General features: G+C 43.1%; 1 protein-coding gene across 1 annotated transcript; it reads right to left on the reverse strand.

The window, feature by feature from the left end:
- Positions 1–966: 966 nt before the first annotated feature.
- On the reverse strand, positions 967–21,674 carry npc1 (Niemann-Pick disease, type C1). The gene is made up of 25 exons (XM_083689754.1): positions 21,590–21,674; positions 17,634–17,762; positions 17,377–17,483; positions 16,207–16,373; positions 15,814–15,981; positions 15,373–15,622; positions 15,185–15,267; positions 14,634–15,004; positions 14,027–14,253; positions 13,005–13,105; positions 12,081–12,183; positions 11,613–11,802; positions 10,429–10,611; positions 10,094–10,208; positions 9,455–9,582; positions 7,977–8,111; positions 7,496–7,585; positions 7,057–7,247; positions 6,699–6,814; positions 5,447–5,576; positions 4,804–4,998; positions 3,823–4,054; positions 3,552–3,665; positions 2,834–2,996; positions 967–2,165 (listed from the first exon to the last, which is right to left on the reverse strand). Exons 1-25 carry the CDS (start codon positions 21,665–21,667, stop codon positions 2,083–2,085), a joined length of 3,849 nt encoding a protein of 1,282 aa, XP_083545880.1. The 5' UTR covers positions 21,668–21,674; the 3' UTR covers positions 967–2,082.
- Between the last annotated feature and the right edge of the window lie 1,097 nt (positions 21,675–22,771).

Consider the following 22,771-nt stretch of genomic DNA (forward strand, 5'->3'; position numbering starts at 1 on the left):
ATGACAGTCATGTTCAACTAGACCACAGTATAGTGGCTCCCAGCCAACTGTGGGTTCAGCTGTCGAAGTGCGTGATTGAGACATGGGGTCAGGTAAGGGTCCAGAGAGAGGTGAGCCACACAAGGCTTACATAACAGCAGACCTCCCCTCTCTCTCCCTCTCTCCCTCACTCACAGTCAAGGGGAATTAATATTTTAATCTCTCTCCCAGTACATTCAAAGAACAGCCCCAGCACTGCGAGAGAGACGGATGAATAAGTCATGAGGTGGCGGTTTGTGTGACAACAACACAGGAAGGCCAGCCAAGTCAGGACACACGCTGGACTAGGAGGAAATGGACACGGTCGGTCTTCTGTGGCTTGGCAAGGAATTTCTAGTTTGCATATTCACATTTAAGATGAGAGTCGGGCTGTTGGGGGAAGGTGTAATTTACATTGTTCACGATTGTTTTAAAAAAAAAAAAAACACACAATAGAAGAAAAAAACATGGATATTTACATTCTCCTGCATCACAGCAGTGCAACCCTTTGAAATGCAACACAAAAAGTGGCTTTCAAATTTGCATCAAGAATATTAAAATGTTATATCCTATCATGTTAGACCACATTCCCCCTGAAGTAAAGACATATTGCATAACAAAGACTATAGCCTTACAGAGGGATGAAAAGTAGGTCACTGACTATACAGTCAGAAGAATCAGACCCAGACACAACAGTAAACAGTCACTAATGTTATCTGGTGCCACCCTGTGGGCTTTTCGTAGAACTACAAAAGTCACCAACCAAGACTCTTACGTTGTTTACGTTTAGGCTTTTACGTAAAGACCAGTATCTAACTCAGGGGCCAACGCATGCTTTCAGGTCAGGCAACGTTCCTCAACACACCACCCACCTCACTTACATATGTTCAAAGATTATTTTGGGCCATGGATTGTGTGGTGTAATTTCAAAATCAAACATACAAAATCTACATTAGTAGAGATGATTTATTTTAAAAAAGAAAGCATCATACAAATAGTGGAGTATCCATTCTGGAATGACCAATTTTTTTTTCAAAAACCAAGTTACACATGTTAAAATGTTTTCAAGACATTTACAAGACTATTACATTATGCCACTGCCCAGTGCCGATATGCAGCATTGTCAACAAGCTTAATGCCTTGATCCATTTCCCTTAACCATTTACTTTAGTATAACATTGAGGTACTACAAATGCGTAGTCAGTGCACTTTCCTGTAAGCAAAAAGCATTACTGCACCAAATGGGGAACCAAGCCTAGTATAATGTAACAAAAGGAATGCTTCCAAGAATTATCAGTGCTCACAAACTGGGGTATTAGGTTATTTAGGACGATATTGTGTCACACAATATTTCTTTACAATATGGGTGAAACAATCCCCATCCAACCAAGTATACACTTCAGTGACTGTGGGACACACCTGGTACATCCAAGGTCATTTTATCTAGAACATAATTTTTTCATGATTGGTTACATTACAGTGTAATCGGTACAGAATATTACTGATAAGTAGCATATCAAATAGCTCTCCAAAAGGGCCATGTCAGAGGTAAACTTTTGCATATTATCATCAACATTTTCTTTCCACATTCTTCTTTCTTTACACTACTTTATCCAATACAAAAAAACAACAACACATCAGTGACTGGTTTAGACTGTTATATGGAACTGAGAGGGTTTCTTCTGTAAACTGTTGGGGCTGTGGGTGACGTTTCCTACTTTCACACACTTTACTTCATGTGATGCGGGGGAAATATATCCCTCTATTGCATAGGGGGCCTTTAGGGGGCGCTCCAACTGTAGATATAACGGAATCAGAATTGCACCGGAGGAAAACGTGTCTGAAGTCCAACAGGGGGCAATAAAGGGACGATTTGGACAAGGCCCCTAGCAGTCCCTAGTGTATTCCTGAGTTGCATCTGTAGGGTAGAAGTAGTAGTGACGTTGGTGATGGCGCGAGTGTGTCAGTAATCATGGAAATTTGCATATGCCCCACACCCACACAGTCTCTCCCGACCCAGACAACTGGTTAGTTCATTGTCCCGCTCCCGTAAGAGCTTCAACGTTAGAAGTTGAGGAGGCGTTCCCTTTCCGTGCCCGCGTAGCGCTTGTTAGCGGCGAACACCTTAGCTTTGTTTAAAGAAGGTCCTGGGGGAGGAGGAAGACAGGCAGGGGTGGTTAACTCATTTACTGCCATGGATGAATAAAGTCGCCCAAACTGTCAACATTCTAGAGTGCCACGGGTGACTTTAATTCACCAAAAATGCATTATGATGCTTCATTTTGTAGCCAATCAAAGTATTGTTGCTAGGTAAATACCACATAGATCACTTGGCCCTCTTAGTGGTGAGTGTTATGGAATTCTTTGTCAGTTGGTGAGTTAAATAGCGTGGTGATTTTCAAGTCTTTGTCACCTAGTGTAAATGAATGTAGCGGTGTCAAGTAAACATTGTCATGTATGTGTCTATGGTCAAATGAGGCACAGTAAAATATAACAATGTACAGTACATCTGTTTGAAATATAAGACTGTGTTCTTCCAATGGTAAAGTTCGACTAATAGGTGTTTAAAAAAACAAAAAACACCTTCATACTCTTTGTGGGCTTATAAAAATGATGTCAGTGTGCTATTTGAGCAATTAGGTGAAATGTTTCTGGTGTCTATAAGACTATATCAATATAAGACTTTTCTATTTTTGCCATACTGCATTGTGCCTCATTTTCACTGTTTTCATATTTTTGTGCATTGCATTGAAGTCATGTGCTATATAATTAAAGTTTGATTGATTGATTGGTGACAGAGATAAACGCGGTGCACCTGCGTAGCTGAGGAGTACAGGGAGGAAGATGAGCCCGTGGGTCGCCCCCAGCAGCACCATGGCCAGGTACATGCGGAAGTAGAAAATCTGGAAGATCTGGGACTTGGACAAAGCCAGGATCAGGATGCCTCCAAACTTAGTCAGCGTGATCCCACTGAACACCTGAAAGCAAACAAACCATGTTTTCATAACCTTAAAAGGGTTATGACAACTCCAGCACTAGTTTCATTTCCTCATTTGGTAAAAATGTGCATTCCAGAAGGAAAAGGTGGTATTAGTTCCAGTCAGAGAAACATGTGCCACTCCACCCTCATTTCTGACTCAAATCGTTACAGAATATCATGGATAAGCACAGGAAATCGTTTTAAATCTTGACATTTCAACTTAGTGGGACTTTAATAACTGGCTGGCGACATTGGCACACCTGGGTTGAATGCAAATAATAGTTTTATGTCTTTATCTTGTAAATAACTGTAATGTTATATAAAATGAGTCATGCAATTTCCAGCAAATCATACTATTATTAACTGAATGCAGTTTGTATGAGGATACAGGCTTGTCTGTGGTGACACTGGCTTGTCTGTGGTGACTGGGAACACTGGCTTGTCTGTGGTGACTGGGAACACTGGCTTGTCTGTGGTGACACTGGCTTGTCTGTGGTGACACTGGCTTGTCTGTGGTGACACTGGCTTGTCTGTGGGGTGGAGGAGGACTTACTGAGCTGCCCATGTGTGCCAGCGCCTCTTCGGCCCGCTCCACCCGCGTGCTCTTCACACTGACGGAGAAGGCCCGCACAATGTGACTGCAGAACTCCACCGAGATCCCGCAGCTCTGCAACACACACACATCAAAATATTAGTACAAAATATTCAGGCTTAGAAAAAATAGGAAAACCCCCAAAATGTATCAACCTGAAGGAAAAATGTCACTGTCTTTCAAGCTCCTTCTAATGTAAAAACAGCCTCTAAGCAGACTGTTTCATCCTCACCATGACCAGGTTGACCAGCGACACGGCGTTGAGGCTGATGTTCCACAGCCACATCACCCCGAACATGTTGACCAGGATCATGGCGATGGTGAGGCTGACCAGCACGGCCGACCACAGCTCGAAGCCCAGCAGCACCGTGGACACCACAAAGATGGCCGCCAGGGACAGGCTCAGGTTCAGGGCCGTGTCGTAGGCGATGGTCAGGTACTGCTCGTAGAACACATAGAAGACGCTGCAAAAGGAAAGGATTTAGAATTTACATGATGTTTAAAATTGCATGCTGGTGTTTTAATTTTTCTAAAACCAACCATCTTTTTCAGGTGACAGTTGGTCTGGTGGAGTAAGTATCAAAGTATCTTAACTATTAAAAGGAGTACTTTACTCTAAAATAATTTTCAAGTATATTTCTCATTGATCTACCAGGATGTCATAAGTATCCTTTTGGCAAGCTATAGATTTTTTTGTAAAGTACTCCTTTAAGAGGGATTATATTGTATAGTCCCTTGCTATCTAACACTACATAGGATGAGGGGTAGAGGGGTGGCAATAACATTCCAGGTCAAACATGAAAAAAACATCCTTGTACAAGAGGGCAATGGGTGCTTATCTATGACCGACTTTTCCATCTTTTATGGTGTTTTGCAGAACAAAGTCACTGAACTTTGAGTTGGGAGGAGCAATACAACTGAACAGCTTGGCGCCAGTCACCCTGAATTAGGGACTCAGGAGGCAGCGACCCTACCCTAACATCAACGTTCATTCAACGTTCCCTCCCTGGATCCCGAAGCAACCCATAACCCTTAACCCCAAAGCACTAGATCTAAAAGCATTGGGTAGGTACTGTACAGACAATACTGTAGTCGCTCCATCCTGCCCTCTGATACGCCAGGCACAATATACACCATATTGCTTACTCAAGAAACAAGCTAGAGCTTGATGTGGGCAGAAGTGGAGCATTGGGACGCAGCCTTAGGAGTGTACCTGTAGGGGAAGACTCTGTGTCCCTTGCCCTCCAGACCCATGGATCTGGTGATGTTGTTGGCCAGGGCCCGGGCCATCTTCATGGCGTCTATGAAGTCTGGGGAGTCTTTGAGGATGGTGTGGTAAGTCATGAAGTAGGTGGCTCCCACGGCGTCCCCCGTCAGGTCTACTGCTGAGCTGTATGCCGCATGGCCTCTGGAGGAGCACCACAACAACACCAGGGAAACAACTCCATCAATGTCATCATCTTAACTCATTTAATGCCAAGGGTGAATGAAGTCGCCCAAATTGTCAATATTCTAGAGTGCCAAAAATGCATAAATGATGATGCTTCATTCTGTAGCTAGTCAAAGTATTGTTGCTAGGTAAATACCACAAAACACTCGGAACAAGGCGGTGAGTGTTCTGGAATTCATTGGCAGTTAGTGAGTTAAATTAATTATTTCATAGGCATGCTTTTTATGTGTTTTTTTCTAAAGCTGGCCATCGAATATATTATGAATAATTAGGAAAGCAAAAAAGGCGAAAACTGCAAATGTCATGGGTTTGTCATGCGTCATGAACTAAGTGAGCTGGGGCCGCGTTACAACGGTCAATTCCACACTGATCCAAACGTTCATTGAGAGACGAGAAAAATCGTTACCCCTTTCCACACTTGACGTTGGGGTTGTCTGACAGAAACATGGGTAAGAACTTCATGAAATCCTCTCCTGTGGGCCTCATCTTCCCACTGGGAGTCATGGGGCGGCAGTGCACACAAGACGTATCCACCACTAACAAAAAACATACATAACATACATAAACATCACAACAACAAATGACGAAGAAAAAGCCCTTCAGAATATAATAAACGGAGTCATTACTTGCATCTTCATGACATTTTTTGTAACCTCGGGTACTGGGAGTCTTTGGGTGACACGGTTGTGGGGTAGAGGGGTAATCAATGGTGACAACTTTCTATCAAGATTCAAAAGACACAACTTGGTTGACGACACCAAAGCAAAAGCAAATCTGTGCTGCAATAATATGGTCCCATGCAGCCGGGAGTGAACCCTGCTTCTTGTCTTGTTTAAACAGACTGTCTGTAAGCATTTTTCACTCCTGTTCCACAACACTGATAGCGACAGAGCTCCATATAATATACACTCACCGAGCACTCACTATAAGGAACACTATACTAATACTGGGTAGGGCCTCCCTTTGCTTTCAAAACAGCCTCAGTTCTTCGTGGCGTTGATTCCACAAGATGTTGGAAACATTCCTTTGAGATTCTGGTCCATGATGACATGATTGCATCATGCAATTCCTGCAGATCTTTCAGGTGGACTTTCAACCTGTGAATCTCCCGTTCTACCACAGCCCAAAGGTGTTCTTTTGGATTCAGATAAGGTGACTGAAGAACACTGAACTCATTGTCATGTTCATGAAACCAGTTTGACGACTTCTGCTTTGTGACATGGTGCATTATCATGCTGGAAGTAGCCATTAGAAGATGGGTAAATTGTGGCCATGAAGGGAAGCACATGGTCAGCAACAATACTCAAATAGGCTGTGGCATTCAAGTGATGATTGATTGGTATTAACGGGCCCAAAGTGTGCCAAGAAAGCATTCCCCACACCATTACATGTTCTGTGAGTGTATATTATATTATAATTCTTATTTTTATTGGATAGAGACAGTGGAGAGAGACAGGAAATTAAGGAGGAGATGGCATAGGCCGGATTCGAACCCATGCCAACATGGGTATGTGTGTGCACTGTAGGCCACGGTGCTAAACCACTGGACCAACCCAGGCCACTCCAATGCTTTTAAAGAAGGGAGCGAGGACACAAGGAATGGAAGTTTTGGGGTGGGTGAGCTGAGTGGTGTGTTGACACAGTGGATAATGGTTTACCTGAGGCGTTGCAGAAGGCCCCTGAGGAGTTGTAATACCGGCAGCAGGTCGACTGAGGCTTCACCCAATCAAAGTAGTCGTCCAGCCAGGACGACGGGTTGAAGCCGATGGTGGTGCTAGATAAGAAAACAAAAAACAGGAAATAACCTAGACTTTTCTATAGACACAACGACTACGGGCATAGTTGACGAATAAGACAAACAGGCATTGGAGGAGTTTGGCACAGTCATATCAAGAGTTCAAATAACTCAATTTGACCCCTTTAAGTTCAAACTACTGATTTCAACATGCAGTCCAAAGGGTGTCTGTGAGTGAGTGAGTGAGTGAGTGTGTGTGTGTGTGTGTGTGTCCTACTCACTAGTTGCTCATGAGCGAGGCAGTGTAGACCTGCTGGACTAGGGAGTCGTTGTTGCAACCCACCCCGCCACACACGGTGTTCTGGCCCTCCAAAGTGCGGTAGTCGTGACCCTCCTCCACCACAAAGTAGACCGGAGGCCCCGTGTGAAGGTACTCACTCATGTTCTTGAAGTAGTCCAGCACATACGAGTCCTACACAGGGTCAGGATATTCAGGTTAAGACAGAATTGAATGAATGAAAAGAGAATAAAACTTGAATATTATTGTGGGGGGGATATCATTTAAATCGATATTATGTCTGTCAATCTGTTTTGTGATATGTATGTGCAAATCTACCAAAGGAAATGCAAGAGAGGTGGTCCAGCCCAGGAAAATACACTTGCAGTACCAGTCTATGAGAGCACACAGAGGCTGGTGGAGAGTAGATGTACAACACTTACATCAGGCATGGAGAGTTTCTGGTCCAGTCCGATCTCCACCTTATTCACCACAGCGATACTGAAAGACAGCATCCCGACAAACACAGCCACCTGGACAGCGACAGAGAGAATTAAATCAATATCAGAACACACACACACACACACACACACACACACACACACACACACACACACACACACACACACACACACACACACACACACACACACACACACACACACACACACACACACACACACACACACACACAACTTTGATACTGTGCCAATAAGAAGGGTCAGGGGTAAAATATGAGACATTTCTTTGTATCGATCGGCACTTGTGACGGGCAGGGTTCGAACCCAGTTCTCCCATGTGGGAGACACAAGCGTCTATCATTAGGCCAAGAGGACATCCTCGAGGTCCAAGGGCAACTGTTCTCAGGCAGGGCTACCGCATCACGAGAGTGTCATCCCAAAACCACCTCTGCTACACACTCACCACTATGGGGCGCACCCACTCCTTTAGGATGAAGGGAGCGTAGATCTTCTTGAAGAAGCAGAAGAGGAAGCCGTCTGTCCTGTCCTCCTGTACCTCTGGCAGCTTCACACAGCAGATGATGTCCAGCCGGTTCCCCTGAGAACACAGCCATAGCAGAACGTGACAGGAGAACACAATGAACAAGAGTCAATGATGATGAGTACACCCTGTCCAGAAACAACCCCTAGCCCCTACTCCCCTGGACACTTGTGTGCATCTGAATGGTTTGGATAGATAAAGCAGAATAGCAAATTATGCCTAACCTAAAGGTGGAAATACTACCATAATCCAAAGTGTCTGGGGAGAAAGGCCTGGGCCAAAAAAAAACATCCAAAGTGTCCAGGCAAATGGGAAGTGTACCAGTGTCAAGGGTAATGGGGACTATGGGTTGTTTCTACCAAGTGTAGCATCGAATTCTACATTATACAACGGTTAGATCTGGCACAATCTGGTTAGAAGGTGCATTCCAGCCATGAACAGTTGAACAGTTTCTTCCCCATGGCAGTGGGGCTCACAACCAAGCCCCCTGCCCCTCTCTCTGACCCCCCCCCCACCCTGTCATACAAACAATGCACTGACAGTGTAATTTATAATTATTTAAAATTATTCTAATTTATAGTGTACATGCCCCACAACCATTTCACAGCCTCTTGTGCCTACACGATGTATTGTTCTGCTGCTCTTTTTTGTAAATTTGTTATTGCTATTTTGTTAATACTTTGCTGTTTTGTAAATTTCTTGTCAATATTTGCGATTTGTTTTTTATGTCCCATGCACCAACCTCACCAAGTCAATTTCCTGTATGTGCAAATATACTTGGCCAAATAAAAGAATTCTGATTCTGATGCTAATTAAGCATGAAGAGGGTGTGCTATATCATGGTTTTAGAACAGCTGTGCTATATCATGGTTTTAGAACAGCTGTGCTATATCATGGTTTTAGAACAGCTGTGCTATATCGTGGTTTTAGAACAGCTGTGCTATATCGTGGTTTTCGCACAGCTGTGCTGCGGTCAAATGTAATCAAGCAAGCGAGTCAAATCAGCCTGTCTTTATATTCCATGGAGGTGAAGCGCATTTTTGAAGATCAATCAAATAGAACAGTAAAGAGGTCTGCCATTGTATATTGCTATTTTAGCACGGCCAGAATGCACCTTTTAACCAATCAAGTCGTGCCAATTAGAGTTGCCGGATCTAACCGTTTTATAAAATAACAATATACAACGGCAAAACCTCTTCACTGTTCTACACCCCCTTGTGTGTTATTGCTTGAGTCACGTTGTTAAGAATGTCCTATACTTCCTCTATCACATTACTGCATTTCCCACTGATGCTAGTGCTTAGCCAGCATAGCTACAATGACATGATGGTGACTCAGAGAGAAACAGATCGTCCCCCACCCAACCCTGTCATGCCCCAGTGAGCTGTCTCCTGACTCACTTCCTGCCTCTTGGCATCCAGGCCCAGGAGACTGACAAAGCAGCTGATCTGCAGCAGGAAGTCAATGAACACTGCCAGCCCAGCGAACAGGGAGAAGGTCCGCACCGCTGGCATACTGGAGAGGGCACCTAAACATGGCATGACATAACTTTATTGTCCGTGACATTTTCATAAAATGTACATTTTTCTTCGGCATGCTACCATACAAATGTAAAAACAGACAGACAAAACACACAAAGAGTAGAAAGAGATTGGAACCTCATTGACTACTGTGTGCTATACTATTCAAGCTTGTTGGTTAGTCACATACAGCAGCAAACTGAAATCCGTGGGTATAACACGTAAGGCCAGGTTGCATCAAAACACTAACTATCAAAACCCTTACAAACACATTGAGAAAGACATATTGTCCATTAAAGCTCACATCCACAGGCAGGTGATAAAAAGCTGTTCTATTCTTTGAACATGACCGTCAAGTAATACTGTTATAGTAGTATGTGACAAAACACACGAGCCGCAAGGGCTGAATCCTGATTTGAGATCCACGTGCATGACTCTTCATCACACATTGATGTCAATGGCGCACCTCAAGGATCTCAGATCAGGTTTTGGCCAGAGGTGATTGGATAATTCTCCTACCCAGGAAGAACGCCACGGTCTCTGAGAAGGAGGAGAGGAGCATGCTGGGCGCCACGTCGCCTAGGATACGGCCGATCTGCTGATGCAGCTCCTCCTGAGGCATCCGCTCATCCCTCTACAAAGCACAGCACACACACACACACACACACACACACACACACACACACACACACACACACACACACACACACACACACACACACACACACACACACACACACCAACACACCAACACACCAACACACCAACACACCAACACGATTAAACGTATATTAGTTGAATGTCGTCCGACACAGACAGCAGAGAGGACTTCTAGCATGGAGGTGGTACCGTACCTGGTACGTTTGCACGATAATGAAGATGTTGTCCACTCCCACGGCCAGCACCAGGAAGGGGATGACCTCGATGACGATGAGGGTAAGGGGGATGCCAGCGTAGCTGAAGACGCCCAGGGAGCAGGACACCGAGCACAGCACTATGAGGATGCCTGCGATGCCCAGGGAGATCTTAGAGTCCACCTGGGTAGGTACAAAGCGCAAGGATTATTGACTTCCAATTTGGATCGTTGAGTTCCTGGATGGTGTCAAGGAGGTTAAACGAGTTTAGTAAGTTTAACTGATTTTCATTTCAACTGATAAAATCAGTAACCAGGGTAGTGGTGGGTAAACGCAAATAAACACCATTAACGCCCCTTTCTTAACTGAAAATAGTGTTATTACGAACATTTATGGTTCTCTTTTCTTTCTTTTTTTTCCACTACCTCCCTGGATCTAACATGGAAGATGCCAGGTGGGCGGGAAACACAACAACCAGTCAACTGTGTAGAAGGACAGCTGCACATTGTTAGTAATTGCAAATAATGCAATGTGTAATGCGTTTCTCAATAAATATTGAAAGTATAGACAATCTATAGGGGTACCAATTCAATCTAGTTTAGTTATCAACTTAAAATCACCATCAAAAGATACCTATTAGTAGACACAGCACACGTTTAATACTAAATTGCACATTCATAACCTTAATAACATACACAACTCTTATAGTGTAGTCACTGCTGCTAGTGTTTTGGATTATGTATTCTGTGTTTTTACGAATAAGGATTTTAGGAATTTCATTGTACTGTCATAAACTCCCCTGCATCCCAGTACATAGACAATAAAATGTTGAAACTGAGACTGACCGACCCCATAACAAAGCAGGACCACGTTGACATATCAATGCAAAAATCACATTTCTTATTTACTTATTTTTACGTCTCCTCTCTGGCATTAGTAGTAGTAGTAAAAAAAAAAAAAAAAAACTTCTTCTAGCATTGTGACTGCCTATGGCCCCTGGTCTGAGCATTGATTACTTTATCTTATAGTGACTGATGGATAGATGACTCACTTACTTAAACAAATGTATTTGTTGTAAGTCGCTTTGGATAAAGGCGTCTGCTAAATGCCATAAATGTAAAATGTAAAATGAAACTCATTAACAAAACAAGCTTGTTGCTGCGTCTGAAGTGTGGTAGCCTCACCAGCAGTCTCCTGAGGCTGTGGATGTGGCCCAGGGCCAGGGAGATGTACACAAACATGATGGCGTAGCTGACCACGATGGTGCTGATGTCACCTTCGCTCTCACGGTTGATCTCGTCCTCGATACTCCTCTCCGAGTTGAAGGAGACGGTCAGGTTGGGGTTGCTGTAGTTCTTCAAGAAGCTGATGAACCTGGAACAGACATAGGGGGGATTTGTGTTGCTGTGAGGCAACTTGTCACACAAAACCTAACCTTATTGCACGAGTAAACGGGTAACATTGGGGCTTGGGGTTAATTCCATTTCAATTTAGGGGATGAGATGAAATTCCAATCGATAAAGAGATTTATTTTCAGTAAGGAGTTCTCAGTTTTTTTAAGTGGAACTTCAATTCTTCCCCTGCATTGAATGGAATAATTAATACGATACAATATGATTATTTAATGTTCTGTATGATGTGAGAAAACTTACTCTTTCTCCCAAGCCCTGGCTTTGCCCAGCTTGACTGTGTCATTGTGGTAGTTGTTGACAGGGAATGTGATCACTAGAGCTGTAGCATTGTTGTAGTTGGTAGCTTCAGTTGGGAAAACAAGATGTGAAAAGTGCAACGGTCAGGGAATCATGTAGACAGCAGACAGCTCAAAATACACTATAATAAACAAGGGTAAAACAATAAGGAATGATATTTCAAGAGCTCCATGCAAAGGTCTAAGGTAATTACCAAACAATTCTATAAAGGTCAATTACCAAATACTTTATTCTTTCTACCTGCACAATAAAACGCTGTAAATTTACCAGAGGACAACAACAGTTTTTTAAACTCATTATACAGTACAATAAAGTTATGCAATGACATTGGTTTTGTAGCGCCGGCAACCTGAATATAGCGATACGTTGCAATATATGGACTTTTCTGCTTTCCAATTCTCCAACCTTTTCTTGAAGTATGGATCTGAATGGGACTTGGCTAGCATAACAGCACATGCTTACAACAATCCCATGCTGTTAAATCCAGGGTTCTCCCTAAAGAACGTAAGAGTGGCGCTGCGTCACGCTCTGAACTTGCCGGTGCCACTATGTAACAATGTTAAGGCAAATTGAACTATATATTTAGTAAGTGATAGTCTATCTTTGATCGCCAACGACATCACTGTTAAAAACCGAAGCGAAAGTGAAAGCGTTAGGATGTTCCTCAGTGAATTCAGTGTTTTAGCTGTATTTTTTTAATTTATTTTTTAGCATTTTGACATGAATAAACGTGAGTCAGGTTTTGAGAATGGAATCCAGCGCCATGCTGTTCAAACATCCTGGGTAGAACCCTGAAAGACATGCGGGGGAAGCGCAAACTTGGGGAGAAGGGTGGAGAAATGGGACGCATCAGTTGTTTCAGCTCACCATCGTAGCCTCCAAGAACGAGCCAGGGGAAGATGGGACCTCCGTACGTGCCCAGGCAGGGGTCGTGGAGGAGGCCAGTGTCGTTGAGGGAGGCTGGGGCACTAGAGACAGGACAGGACAGGGATGATACCAAGACCACCAGTCATCTGTACTACACAGTTACATCTGTACTACACAGCTACAGAGTGAATACTTTGGGTAACACTTTATTTGACAGTGTCCATATGATATGAACACTGATATAGAATATGATCTAATGTCATAAAGATGACATAATATCCGTTATTAGGCATCATGTCCATTCATGACCACCCATGTCAGATGACATACACGTGTTAGGGAAGAGGTAGCAGATTGCGTTGACACTCTATCCTTGTCATACAGACATTGTCAAATAAAGTGTTACCAATACTATTAAGACAGACGAAGAGAACCGATGACTCCTTACAAGGGGAGAGATCCCACCGTATCAGAACCAATCTTTCAAAGTAAGTTGCTTCAAAAAAGGAGAACTGTAGTGAAACCACAACTGATCTGACCTCTTGAGTAAAGCAGCATCAACCAGCTGCAGGTGCTGACACAAAATGGTTGCGGTCCAGGTTCTATATTCTAACACCTCTCCGGGCACAAGAAATGTTTTTGTCTTGAATGGCGGCAACCTTGTCAGGTGCTCGTCAGAAACTGGCGGTAGGTGTTACCAAGTGGGAGCATGTATAGAGAGAAGAGGAGAGGACCAAGGGTGGATCTCTGTGTGACCCCAAAGGTAGCGTCTCCGATTCATGCTCCCCAAGGCTGACTAGACAGTTTAAAACTGTACCAGCAGTCCACCGAATTCTATAAGGACCCAATCAATAGTCCGTTTTCATTGAGAATATAATTTCGTTGTTTTTGAAAACGACTCTTCCCAGAATTTTACCTACGTAGGGGAGGTTAGATGTTGGCCTAAAATTGGAGAACAGAGCTCTCAAAATGACGTTTCTTTAGTTAGGACAACCGCAGTCTAATGTCTTAAGGATGCTCACCTGACACAGTAGAGGAAGTGAGTGTGGTAGTCAGCGTAGGTATAGAATTCGTCCCCTTTCCAGTGGTCTAACACGTCATGGCTGTTCTGAAAGTAGTTGAGGACACTGAGGATGGTGCAGTTGTTGTTGTAGGGGGCCAGCGGGGACAGACAGATGTCCTTCAGGGTCACGTCCTGACCCTCGTAGGTCGCCACCAAACCTTCAATGTCAAGCTGAAGATCCAACACCTGAAACATGGAGTTTACATCAAATCTATGGATTTGTAAGGATACCAGAAAGTGATTAATATTACCCATGATGAACATCGTATATTACAGTGTCAAATGACTGAAAAATTAAAAGTGTATCTATTCCCATTTTGATCCACACAGAAGACTTCTGGATCTACTCAAAACAATAATTTTTTTATTTCAACATTTTGTACCCAATCTTTTATTGTGAGGTTAGATGTTGGCCTAAAATTGGAGAACAGAGCTCTCAAAATGACATTTCTTTAGTAAGGACATCCATACAACAAATTCTTTGGCAGTTTGAGTTAAACCCACGCAAACAGCTATACCAGCCCCATCAAGCCACAATCCCACCACTCCCCCTTTCTGACCCCCACCTGATGCAGGGCGTCCTTGCGCAGGGGGGCTCCGAAGGGGATGTTATTCCCCCCATAGTAGGGCTCGAAGTCAGGAGGCTTGCTCAGCGAGGTGGTGATGATGATTTGCTCCGCCCTGAAGAAAGGCCCGAAACGGCTGTCAAAGTAGTCCTTCTCCTGGCGCGCCTGGCTCCCAGGAGAGGACCACAGCTCCACTGGGTCTGTGGTGATGCGCATGTAGACCAGCCCCACCGAGCAGGCTGTCACCAGGACCAGGCTGCTCAGCACCACCACCAGTGGCTGCCGCACACAGAAGGAGCCCCAGCTGGTGAAGAGGTGGCGCAGGGCGCTCTCGAACCGCTCACCCAGGGTCTCGCCGCACGAAGCATCCACTGAGACAGAGAGAGGGTTAAAGAGAGTCGATGCATGCAGGCCGCATCGTGAGTTTCTTTTCCAAGACATGCATATTGTGCTGATCTAACAGCCTTGTTGTAGTTTGAGCATCTCAACAGTTTACGTGATTAAGGGTCAAGGGCACAAAACAGCCAAATGTTTCAAGAAGACTTAAGTACCTTGATCAATGTTATCATTGTTCAGAGAGTGAGGGTTATTGCTGTCCAATATGGGACCATACTCAGACATGATTGTTCGTTTCCTGGACCAGAAAGAAAGAAATCACCATTAGATATTAGATATACTGAAAGAGAGAGGAGAAAGAAGAGAAGTTGACTTATCAGAAACAGTGCCCTTCTGTCCTTGCCTGTAGCACCAGGCTCCCAGCACTGCACTGATGAAGACGAGGAGGAAGGCTGCGTAGGAGATCCACATGATGAGCACCATGGCGTCGATGCCCAGAATGGTCCAGGGCGAGGGCAGGGGTGGAGGGACTGGCGTGGGGCCACAGGCCAGGCTGCAGTCCTGGCAGGCGCACGGGCCCGAGCCGTCCTCCAGTCCCTCAGTACAGCCGTATGTCATGTTGTTCATGGGGGTCATACCAGACACTGGGACATCTGCAGAGCGAAGAGAAGACAGTCAAGAAGATGTTCATGTATTTGGTCTTATCATTCAAAAATAAAGGAGGTCACTGACTTCACTCAAGCTCAATTTTCAATTGATGTTACCACTTGACGTTAATTTATTAATAATGACAATCTAAACAATGTCGGGACACATTTTTGTGTATTTGTTGATTATGTTTTACCTGAGAATATGGGGTCGATGGGGAAGGGACTCTGTTCATTGTTGATGTCAAACATGTACTGAATCCAGTTGGTGGCATTGCACTCACTGGCATCCTTCCCACACAGCAGTGACAGAGCCTTCATGTTGCTGGAGGGGGCCTGGACATCCTTACAAGCATTATACATGGCTGCCAAAAGTGAAAAACATCATTACATTACAAAACTTGGCACTGACAGACAGATCTCATCGGGTTCCTCAATCTGTGTGACCCTCAAATGTGTTTGGCTAAATTAGGAGCTAGCTAAATAGTCAAACTAATCCTTTGTAATACAACAAAAAGGCATTATGTAGAAGGAGCGAGTTCATGTTTAAATGGCGAAGATGGCAAGCTTGACTCAGATAGCAACCTCACCATTGGCAAATGTCTGTCCAATGTAGTATTTTACTTCCACTACATTGGTCTTATTGTCCGGGCCTGGGTCTGGGCTGAACTTAATGGCATTCATGAACTGACTCTGGTGGGGGCTGCAGGTCAGCTCGCAGAACAGGTTCATCAGGTTGTAGAAACAGGCAGGGCACCTGCAGATGGTGAGAGCGAGCATGAAAAAACACGTTCCCAAAAATCATAACAGTAAAAGAGACGGTAAAAAAAGATACAGGTGACAATGACAACAAAGCTGTGGACAAAGCTACCTCACTAAAGACAGCTTGCATCGAGACAACGTCGTCTTGAAAAGCAACAAAACCTCCAAAAGCGCAGTCTTCAACAAACGCAAATAAGCGCTGGTCCCTAATACAGGCTGCGTCAAAATACATTGTTTACCGGTATGTATTCTTTATTGATATTAGCAGATTATTAATGTTGGGAAACTGGAAGATAGTCCAAGAAAGAGACTGATAAGGCCTGGCCATACTATGGTATGGAATGTATAGGAAGCTTTCTCTCCTATAAGTACTGCACCCTTCTCTTTGTTCTTTGACTTACTCTGGTTAACTCTTAGAGAGAGACACTGTTGTACTCCTGCAAGCTTGTATTAAAACTTATTATTAATCCTTGTTATTAGATTTGTACATATCTTCATTCACAGAATTTTGGAGTTTGATACCCAACTGAATTTATTATTAGGAAGAAAGGATTATTTTCCTCAACAGTAAGAAAACGCTAATAAATTAACATATCTATCAAAGATGAATCTGGTTTTGACTGATTTATTGGAGGCTAATAATGTTGATATAATGTTGGATATTTGTTCTCTGTATGGTATAGGGTGTCCAATCAAAAATGAAAATGAAAATTTGTTTAAACAAATGGGTAAAATATGTTCATTCATTCCATAGATAATCCTCTAAGAAAACCAATGGACCAAACAGCATGTCAGCACTCAAAAAAGTGGTTAAAAATAAAACTACATCCCAAAAATATTTGTGGTAGGCTACCACTGTAGCTAGACCTTCCGTTGTAAGTCACTGCTGATCTTATCAAAGTTGATAAACAATTTTACAATTTTCCAAGTGGGTCATGCTTCCGTGCTACTTCCATAAATGATACACAGTGTTCAGTGGCCAATCATGTTATGCATACCGAGACAGGAACTGCAGCGGTATCTGAAGACTCCCTTGAAGAGTCTGAAGCTGTTGGACATCACAGCAGAGACTCTGGTTGCCATAGTCATACCCTGGGCACAGGTCCTACAGACACAAAACAACATGGTCAAGGTCATGGTCACATGACCTGAAAAAAAAGTACTGTGTATACTGTACCAAAACTGTGGTGAAAGTTTTGTTTACCACAGACAACATCTTGAGGACCAATTCAAAAACATCTTTGGCTAACCTTACCTTGAGCAGCTGATGGCCTTCTGCAGGGAGCGGGATGGGTGGTCCAGTGTAGTTGCAGTTGTACCTTTTCCCTGGGACTTGGGTGGACTCCCCACACTCACCGTACCAAACACAGTGCTGGGCTTGAACCTGGGAGATAGAGGAGACACCAAGTGAACTTGATGTTGTGTGACTGTGGGCACGGCAACATACTATGTTGCACCATGGACATAAACATAAAAAATATAGACCAGCCCTCAAGAATGCTGATGTGTCATCAATAAGGGGGCAGAAACTAATAGAAAGTGGAAAAGCATATTAACCAGCTGACACTATGAAGCCAACTACAGTGCCTCCAGAAAGTAAACTTTTAAAAAGAGTCAATTCAACTTATTGAGTGATTTGTTGATGACATTTTTGCATTTGAGCTCATTAAGAGTGTCATAGCAAAGGGCCTGAATACTTATGTACATGAGGTATTTCTGTATTTCAATTTTAATAAATTTACTGAAATTTCAAATAGCGTGTTTTCACTTCGTCATTCTGGGGTATTGCATGTGGATTGATGGCAAATTATTTTTTAATTTAATCCATTTAAAATTGAGTCTATAACAACAATAACAAAATGTGGAAAAAGTGAAGGGGTCTGAATACTTTCCAAAGGCACTGTATATCCAAGTAATTAATTACAATAATTTGACTATCTTGTGATGACAACAATTGCTTTGGTGTATAAGTCAAGAAGAGACATAAGTACATTGTGTGCCCAATAAGAACATGCTACATGAGCTGTTTTTTCTTAGACTCGGCTACGCGAAGCAGAGGGGAACCAAGAGTTTCTTCACTCTTTTCTCTGTTTCTATCTCGAGGAACCCCTATGCATCAAAATAAATGACAACTTCTGCAAAATCACACGCTGCGGTCATTCCCCTTTCCAATTTGAGTTGTCTGTGACAGTTGACTTCACATTTTACGCTTCACGTTTCTCACTTTGCGTGAACCCTGTTCTCACTCGGTTGAGTTACTTCCAGAAAAGTGTCCTTGAACAGCTGCAGTATCTTACAAGAGTGTCTTCATGGGTAGAGCAGCCTGCCATCTTTGAAAATACCTGCATATATATCGCTAAACAAGCTCCCACAAACCTGCAAGTGACAAGAAAATGTTAAACCTGCAGCTGTGCAGCTTCAATCAAACCTGCAGGAGGGCAAGTTTACGAATGATACATGCCAGCAGCATGGTTGTTTTGGAAGCTGTTCCCAAGCAGGTTTTCAAATAAAACCTGGCAGCAGCAGGTTTTTGATAAGACCTGCAGACACTTTTAGCCCTCCCAGATAACATTTTTAGACCTATCAGCACATTAATCAACCCCAAACGTGTTGCAATGGGAAAGAATGTGACATGGCTTCCATGTCTTATTCCACATGCTATTTTTCTAAATCTGGAAAGTCAATAAATGTGATCTGGGAGACCCTATGAAGGTCCAAAAATCTGGGAGGTCAATAAAAGTTATCTGGACCATACCCACTGATCATGGTGGCAACGAAATATGCCCTTTTTGAAGCCCACCCCTCAAGTTGATACACATCCTCAAAATGGCTGAGACCAGAAACATGATTCAACTATATAGATGCTCAGCAGACTCTCCCAATTAATGCAAATGTGAACCTCACTGTGTGACATAAAACCTTCAGTGAAGAGGGACCAAGCACTGGCGGGGTTTTTTTTCCACCACCCAGAGTGATTCTGAGGACTTAGGGAGAGCAGGGAGGAGCAAACCATCAACATCATCAGAAACGCACTTCCCGCAGAGTCTCACCCTCAAACCAGCATGACTACGGAAAGGAGGTGTGTGGTTGAATGTAAGGCAGATTGTAGTTATTATAGATTGTTCTGTTCTGTTGAGCTGTCAGCCAGATGAGCCAGTCACATTTCCCATGACATGAAACTGTGCTTACCTGCAGCTGTGCAAACTTCATAGCATATATATGCTTCTAACGTGACTCCAAACCAAAATAACCAACGGCTTATATCGCATTTTCATGCTTTTGTAACAAGCTTACCCCCATGGTTCTCTATGGAGAAGCCAGTGGTTCTCTATGGGGCGAACTTTGGCCCTCTTTTCACTGTGAAAGGTTTATTTCACATGGTTAAGTGTACACTTGTGTTAAACGGCAGAGTCCGCTGAGTGTCTACATAGTTGAATCATGTTTCTGGCCTCAGCCTTCCTAAAGACGCGAATCAGAGCACATCAAACTGTGGGGTAGGGTTCAAAAGTGGCCTACTTAGTTGCCCCCATGACCAGTGCTGTGCAGGTAAAGCAGACCTGCAGAATAGAGGTTTATCGTTACAAAGCAGGTTCGGAAAATCTTCTGTTGCACAGGTTAAGCAAACCTGCTGTGGGTCAGGTTTCTCAAACCTGTAGAGGTGCAGGTCAATTAAACCTGCTTTGAACGTTACTGAAAAACTACCGACGTGCAGGTAAAACAAACCCATTGAGGCAGGTTTCTGGAACCTGCAAGCATGCAGTTAAAGAAAACCTGCTTGGAGCAGTTTTCCGAAAGGTGCTGACATGTGGGTAAAGCACACCTGCTTAAACACAGACGTGTTGGACATCCTTTAAAGCTGGTTTTTGAAACCTGCAGACACGCAGGTAAACAGAACTGGCACGTCTGGGTGTGCAATCTGCAGGCTGTATTCATGGGGTGGGGTTGCGTTGCGTAGAGTCCATGAGTCTTGCCAAGTGACACTACTAGTTCTTGAATTGTCAGGGGGTCATCTTAATTTAGAGCATTAAAAAGGGAAATGAAGTCATACTTGACTGGCCTTCCTGATCATGTGTACTGTCAAATGACTCAAACATGTGTCTCTTATCCATTGCAGGGGCTTTTTATCCACTCAAACGAGATGGGAATAGAGAGGGTTGTGTTTGAGGGCTTTAATCCACTTATTTCCTTCTTTTTTTGTGACAAGGGTTTGGTCTTCGACATAAACACACCCTGCCCTTGTTTCACTATAGGGTTCAATTCAAGACCCGGCCGAGAATCGTCAACAGATTGTAAGGGTAATGTCATTCATAAACCTGTCAAACTGAAGGAACCAGGACATTCCTGAAGAGCAACCAGCTAGCTTGTTTTCAGTATCCAAGCATGTATCAACACCCTATCTTCCAGACAATATTTAATGAATGTGTCAACACTTCTCGGCACGTTGCTAACAGTTAGTGTAAAAGGTGTCACTTTGACTTTGAGGAGGCGGACAATTGTGCCTACAAGGCAAGAAGGTAGAACATGCCCGTGTAGGTATGAGTAAGCAAGCTAGATAGCTAGTTAGTTAGTTAGTTAGTTAGTTAAATGGTTGGGGAGCAGAAGCTCTAAGTTAGAGCTCTAATTTAGCTGTCAGGTTTCTGAACGGAGGTGCTATGGATGCTTCGCTCATTCATCCTCCTTTCTCATCCCGGTTGAGGCGATGGATGAGTTTTGTAACCTGACACTGGACTTGAGTCGCGTGAGAATTATACAACAAATCTTACGTCATGTGTTGAGTTGGCTGTCTACCATACCAGCTGATTGAGCTTTTTTTTTTTGCCTTTCTCTAGACTAGATAGATTATTTAGTTACTACTACTATATCAGATTTTTTTTAGTACCTAATTATAATTAGCTTAGCTACCCGATCACTAAGCACCCGCAGCTCACATGACGATAATGATGAGCACGTCTGAGCAGATATGCGTGTCAGCAGCTAGCTATTTATTTGCGTACTAGCTGATATGGTACAATAGCGAATAGACATATTTAAATCTTCATCTAGATAGTTCTGAAAAGCCGGTTGTTGTCTATTCTAACTAGTGCTAGTAGCAACAGCGCAGTCACCGGGGGCTCAGTTAGCTTGATCGCTAGTTAGCGAGCAATCTAGGCGTAATAGCAACTATCAATCGCTAAGCAGCACATAGTCCATGACATCTTTTCAAGAACTTACCCATTGATAATGTCCCTCTGTCAAGATGATCAAGAGGGAAAATACAAAGAAATTGCTCCTCTCTGATAAGAGTCCCATCCCTCTCACTCTAGTTAGAAGACTACAACAGCAGCCAAAGTTCGGCGTTTCCTGTTATTGTTGCTATGCTTGGTCTCTTCTTCTTCTTCGTGACATGAAGGTGAATGGAGAGTCACCGTTTGGCACTCCTGCCCTCCACTGGATTGGGATGATTTATCATTAAATGCCTGTACTTGTCTGAGGGCCAAACAAGGAGGGACCATTGTTTTTGTTTTGTATATATTGTATGTTTTGTATATATATATATAGCAAGCGAGATCACTGACTATGATGATGAATGTTTTGTCTGTTCTTATCCCACTCTCATCTTGTCCATGTGATGTGAGCTTCTTCTTCCAGCTACTTCTATAACACAAACAGTCAGTTTTTTAATACCTGAGAAAACTCCAATACACTGACCATACATTCCTCTGCTGAGTAACAGTCTTTGATCAGAGGAACATACGTATTTAGCTATAGACTCAGACTTCATATAGGCTATATAGGAACATGTTTCTATGTAATACTACTGTATAACACTTTTGTTTCAGTGACATTATTGTGGAATTACTGCCCTTTATTTTAAATATTGAAAACTGAAGTAAAGTGGGTTCTGAGCACATATCCTCACCATTCTATTAAATTACAATTTAATTACAATTTTGACTTTGGAAATGTCACTTTGTGTTGATGCTATTTGAGATTAATATTTAGGAGATTATATGAGATTTTATTATATATGAAATTTGAGGAAAATTAAAGCCTTCCATAGATTTACTGTAGTAGGCTTAACTAAATACCAGTGAATCAATTCCCCTTAAACTGAATGCACACCAGAGATAATCCCACCAGCTTCATCATCAAAACCTGTTTAACTTGCCCCTAAATGGGTCAGATTTTCAGAGGCAATGACTCACCAAAAAGTAAAACTATACCATTGAACATTTACTATACAGTGCTCTGCGTAAGTAATGGGACACTGAAGCATTTTTTCTTCTTTTGGAAGAAATACTCCTGGCCCTATAATCCAAAATGTTGGATTTGAAATCAAACAATTACTATGAGGTTAAAGTAAAGATTCTCAGTGTACTGGGACAATTGATTAACAGGTGTTTCTGGCAAGTC

The sequence above is a fragment of the Argentina silus genome (genome assembly GCF_951799395.1).
Source record: "Argentina silus genome assembly, chromosome: 18".
Classification (NCBI taxonomy): domain Eukaryota; kingdom Metazoa; phylum Chordata; class Actinopteri; order Argentiniformes; family Argentinidae; genus Argentina; species Argentina silus.